Source organism: Nicotiana sylvestris, chromosome 5, assembly GCF_000393655.2.
Source record: "Nicotiana sylvestris chromosome 5, ASM39365v2, whole genome shotgun sequence".
Classification (NCBI taxonomy): Eukaryota; Viridiplantae; Streptophyta; class Magnoliopsida; order Solanales; family Solanaceae; genus Nicotiana; species Nicotiana sylvestris.
In genome coordinates, this window is record NC_091061.1 from 54,143,558 (window position 1) to 54,149,116 (window position 5,559).

The 5,559-nt window shown below is 38.9% G+C and overlaps 1 protein-coding gene and 1 non-coding gene across 2 annotated transcripts; one reads left to right on the forward strand and one right to left on the reverse strand.

The window, feature by feature from the left end:
- Nucleotides 1-275: 275 nt before the first annotated feature.
- On the reverse strand, nt 276-785 carry LOC104247842 (uncharacterized). The gene has a single exon (XM_009803965.1). It carries the CDS (start codon nt 783-785, stop codon nt 276-278), a length of 510 nt encoding a protein of 169 aa, XP_009802267.1.
- A 1,264-nt stretch (nt 786-2,049) lies between these two features.
- On the forward strand, nt 2,050-2,156 carry LOC138869844 (small nucleolar RNA R71). The gene has a single exon (XR_011400095.1). It is a non-coding gene; the product is annotated as a small nucleolar RNA R71 (small nucleolar RNA).
- The last annotated feature ends 3,403 nt before the right edge of the window (nt 2,157-5,559 follow it).

The following is a 5,559-nucleotide window of genomic DNA, read 5'->3' on the forward strand; positions in this document are numbered from 1 at the left end:
TGGTTTTATCTCCAACTGTGGTGGCTCTTCGATTGTTGGCTTAGCTGGAGGGGTCTTTCTTTCTACTAAGTGTAAAGTCTCGAATTCCAAATCTCTTTTCCAGTACCCTTGGCCTTCAAGGGCCAAAACCCACTCCGCCAAGTACTCACCATCTACCTCTTCTAGGTTCATCAGGTAGGCTGCTAGGGGGTCTTTTATGCATTCAATGCCTTATCTTCCTCCTCTAAAATTACATCCACAACTTCTATCATAGAGTAGTTAGCAAACTCACAGAGTCACCACATAGACTTCTGCACATTAAACATTATCTCTCCACCGTTCAATCTCATCTTTAGCTCTCTAGTTTCACAATTAATTAGAGCTCTCCCAGTGGCCAAGAATGGCCTTCCCAAAATTATAGGAATCTCCTTGTGAACCTGGTAGTCCAGAATGACAAAATCTATCGGAAACACAAAATTTCCATCCTGCACAAGTACATCATCAAGTACACCTGATGGCCTCTTCAACATTCGGTCGGCTAGCTGTAGTAACATGGATGTGGGTCTTGCTCTTTCAATGCCTAACCTTTTATCGATAGACAAGGGCATCAAGTTTATGTTAGCCCCTAAATAGTACAATACTTTAGCAAAAACATAGCTACCTATTGTGCATGGGATTGTGAAACTCCCTGGGTCGGATAGCTTCTCATCTATGGGTCTCGTCACGACAGCACTACATGTCCGAGTTAGTGTAATAGTTGCCAAGTCTTGAAAGTCAAACTTGCGAGACATCAAGTCCTTCATCATTTTTGCATAACCAAGTATCTCTCTCAAGGCATAAATCAGTAGAATGTTCACCTGGATCTACTTCAATTTCTCCATGAATTTCTTATACTACTCATCCTTCTGATATTTGGCCAACCTCTGTGGGAAGGGTATTGGTAGTCGCTTCTTTCTTGTGACTTGAGTTCAATCCTGCTCATGCACTTTTCTAATACCTTCTCTAGCACTTTCTCAACCTCTTTTGTAACCTCTTTTCCCTTGTTTATTTCCTCCTGGGCTGGCTAGATTCTTACCTCTGCTAGCTCAGTTGACTCATCTACCTCAACTGGTACTGGCACGAGTATCTAGTTAGTTAGCTTTCACGAGCAATTTCTTGTTGTAATCAAGACCTCTACCATTTCTTAGACTCAGAACCATCAACAGCTTCGGGCCCTACTCTGTCGGTTAACATGTGTCTCCACAGGTAATGTCCCTTGAGGACTATTTTTAAGGTCCATGGATATTTGCCCTAGTTAAATCTCAATGCCTTTGATAGCTGAGTCGTGTGATACTACCTTTTCGTGCATCTGGTGTGCCTTTTCTTGCATCAGGTGTACCTTTTCTTCCATTTTCCTACTGGACCCAATGAGTTGTTGGAGCATTCCTTAATTTCAAACAACCCATCATCTTGTCTCACTATCTGTTGTTGTTGAGGTTGTTGAGCTGGTTGCTGATTCTGCTAATTGTACTCTTGTTGCCTTTGATAAGGCACAGTTTGACCCTGTGATCGTACAACTCCAGGATTATTATTATTATTGTACTGCTATTGTGCTGGCCTATATTGTTGATTCTGCTGTCCCCATGTCTGACCACTTTGTCTCTGGCCTATATAGTTTCCCACATAGTTCATATTCTCTAAATAGTTCTGATTGTCACTCCCACCACTCCACAATCACACACATGGCTAATTAATGCATGTTGTGCATAATCCTCCATTTGTTGTGTCAACTATATGCACCTGCTTCTGGCCTGACTCATTAATTTTTTTGGTTAGGACACTCAATTGCGTCATCATCGTAGCCATATTCTCAGCCATGGAGTTGTTTGGGTCTAGAGGTATTGAGTGAACTATAAGAGTGATTATAGAGTATCTTGTCATCCATTTTGAGTTTTGAGCCATTTTATCAAGTAAAACCTTACATTCCCTGAATGATTGCTTAAAAATGCTCCACCTGTTGAAGCATCAATATTGGCCTTCAAGCTGTCTGCCAATCCCATATAGAACCTTTGCCGCAAAATCTGACCTAGAATGCCATGATGTGGACACCTAACCAGTATCCCTTTAAACCTCTCCCACATTTCTTGTAGTGCTTCAGCTAGTTTCTGTCTGAAGCTCAATATCTCATCAACTTGCTTGGGTGGGTAGAATTCAACTTTTCTGGAAGTCTTATTGGCTGGGTAGAGCTTGTTCAAAAACTGCTTGACTAATTCCTCCCAAGTGGTGATGGAGTTTATGGGGAGTGAATTAAGCCAAGTCTGAGCTTCTCCAGTCACTGAGAATGGAAACAATAATAGTCTGATTGCTTCTGGTGTCACATTCAGTTGCCTTTGAGTGACACAAATTGACAAAAGTTTTTCAGATACTGCCGTAGATCTTCAATGTAAGACCCGGAGAACAGAACCTTATTCTACAACACATGTATCATGTTGTTTATGATTTGAAATGACTCCGCTTGTATTTGAGGGACTGCAATTGTGGTTGGTAGATTTTCAGTGGTGGGTTGCGCCCAATCATAGAAGGCTACTTCTAGCACAAGCGGTGCCACACCCTGATTGTTCGGGTCATTCATATTGTTTAGGTTGTTTTGGTTGTCTCTAACATCCCCCATGTCTAGTTCGGTCTGTTCAGTCAAGTTTTATTGTCGTTTGTCCTTCTTGTTTGCACGATTTAATGCCATGAAAGCATTCTCAGTATCTGATAATGCCTTAAACAATTCACCAGTTCTTGAGAAGTTTCTAGGCATGCACATGTAACACACAAGACTACAAATGTTAGAATTTCAATATAATGAATTTAAAATGAAGAAAATTGACTAAATTAAGAATCCTAACAATTCTTCTAGCTGTAATTAATAACACCGTTAATTCTCCAGCAATGACGCCAAATTTGATCACACCCAACTATGTCTCCTAAGATGTCTAGCGGTCATTGCAAATATAATCTGGTTTACAAGTCCGGAGTCGAATCCCACAAGGAATTAACCTACTAATTACAACCACTAGTTTCGTACGAATTCAAGGAATCAACCTTCAAAAGTATTAAATAATGATTTGAATGTTTACTAACTAAGAGCAAAGTAATTAAAATGCAGTAATTTATAACTAACAGAGAAAATGTTGTGGACAAGATTTGGAAAAGTCTAGGGTTATGAATTCACCTATTCTCAGAATCTTCCCTGCTAAGTTTCCTATAAATTCGCCTAAGTATTTTGTACCGATCATGAGCACTTTGTATGTCGTATCTCTCTCTCGAGAAACTAATACAATTTACTAGACGCATTCTCTTAAACTACACTAGCTGGAACTAATTCACCGCTTACTACGATTGCACCAAGGTTTCGTTATCTCTAATCCCGCCTTTAAACCCTCCGTATTGATCTCACAACTGCCTAAATGTGTACTCTCTCTCGAGCAATATACATTCTATATAGGCACAGTTAATTGAGAGCTCTTCAATCAACAACAACAAAAATATAGTTGAAGAAGTAGAGAAAAATCAATGGTAAATCTATATTAAGCGTAGTAGAAAATCATCCTCTAATAGGTTCCATCAAACCCTAGATTAGAAAGTTTAGCTACTCAGAAATGTATCAACAATCATCATTATGTTCAAAGACATTAAACTACAAAGTAAGGAGATAAATAGAGGGAAAACTCGTTTGATTCTTGCTCCACAGTGCTTCGTAGCCTTTTTCTTCTTCCAAAATAGTGTCCAACCCTTTCTCAACTCATTTGGGGAGTATTTATATGTTAGGGCCAAAATCCCTCAGTCCAAATCCAGGTTTGAGTATTTTAACCCGCGACATTTAATTATCGGGCTATAGGCCTCGCGAGACCAGGCTTATAGTGCGGTCAGCCTGGCTACAGAACTGGATACGCCTAGCCTATAGCGCGGTCAAGCTGGCTATAGAGCTGGCTTTACTTGGTTTGTAGCACGGTAAGTCAGGCTATAGAGCTGGCTTTACTTGGTCTGTAACACGATTTGGGTATTTGATACTTTTGTGCTCTTTTCTTGCATTGTTGTCCTCTTTTTGTGCAACTTTCATTCGACACTTTTTTCCGATGCTCCTACACATAAAACAACACAATTTAGCTCCAATGTCGCACAATTAATTAAAAAACCAACAAAATATAGGGCGAGTAATATACTAAAAGTATAGCATTTTGGCCAAACATCAGTAGAATTTAGGTTATGTCTGAATATGTTCAATTTGATGATCTCAAACTCTTTTTATTCCTCTTAAATTGATGGCCATTGATGAGGACACATGTACTTAATAATACATACAATTTGTAGCCAACTGTTATGGTTCTAGAAGTTAGTAATAAGAATATTTTAGTATAATACCATATATATAGATTTTTTTTGTATTTATTTATTTAGGTGGTTATAGAGTTTTGTTAGTAGGGATAGGAATGACCTAGTCATGTAATCTTTCTTTCTTCGTATAGATATACGAATAGCACAGTAATGATGACACAATGAATAGAGAAATATTTTTCATACAAACTTCCTTGAATTTCTTTGTGGTATCAGAAGTAATATCTTATTGATTCTCATTCGTTTTCACATTCCAAATATTTTTTTCATTTCTTTTCTTTGAACACCTACAGAATGGGTACTAAATAATAGTCTTCCAAACCCAAAACTGAGATTGATGTTACACATCCTTATTTCCTCTCCTTCTCTGATTCTCCTGGTATGAATCTCATAAATACTACCTTTGATGGGACCAGTTATAGAAATTGGATAAGAGGGGGTTCTTATCCCTTTATCTGCCAAAAATAAATTGGGGTTCATCAATGGAACCTGTCATGACCAAAACCTATGGGCCGCAACGAGCACCCGGTACCTTACTTAACCGAGTACCAACATAACATATCTTTCTTATTGTACTTTCATTGGCAAATGAGCCAAAAGGGCTGTCATGGACTAACCAGAATAAACATAAAGGAATACTCAATATAGGATGACTCAATCTGATATTAAAACTTATATATGTGATATACGGGCCTATAAAGCCAACAAGATCATTTGTAAACTCAAACCAAAGGCCGGCAAGGCCATACAAGCATTCGTATACATGACATCTGTCAACAAGCCTCTAAGAGTATACACTTAACTTATATATGTGATATACGGGCCTATAAATCCAACAAGATCATTTGTAAACTCAAACCAAAGGCCGGCAAGGCCATACAAGCATTCGTATACATGACATCTGTCAACAAGCCTCTAAGAGTATACACTTAACATAAAGGTCGGGACAGGGCCCCGCCATACCGAACAATATACGTCTAAATCATACTGATCAAACAGGCAACTTCGAAACAAATGGAGCGCACCAACATCTTCCGTAGAGCTGATAGCCTACTTGGAGGACTCTCGACCTGTCTATCAAGACCTGCGGGCATGAAATGCAATATCCCCAGGCAAATGAGACGTCAGTACGAATAATGTACCGAGTATGTAAGACACATAAATAAGTACATAAAAGACATAGAAGAAATATAGAGTAAATGACTCAACCTGTAAGTT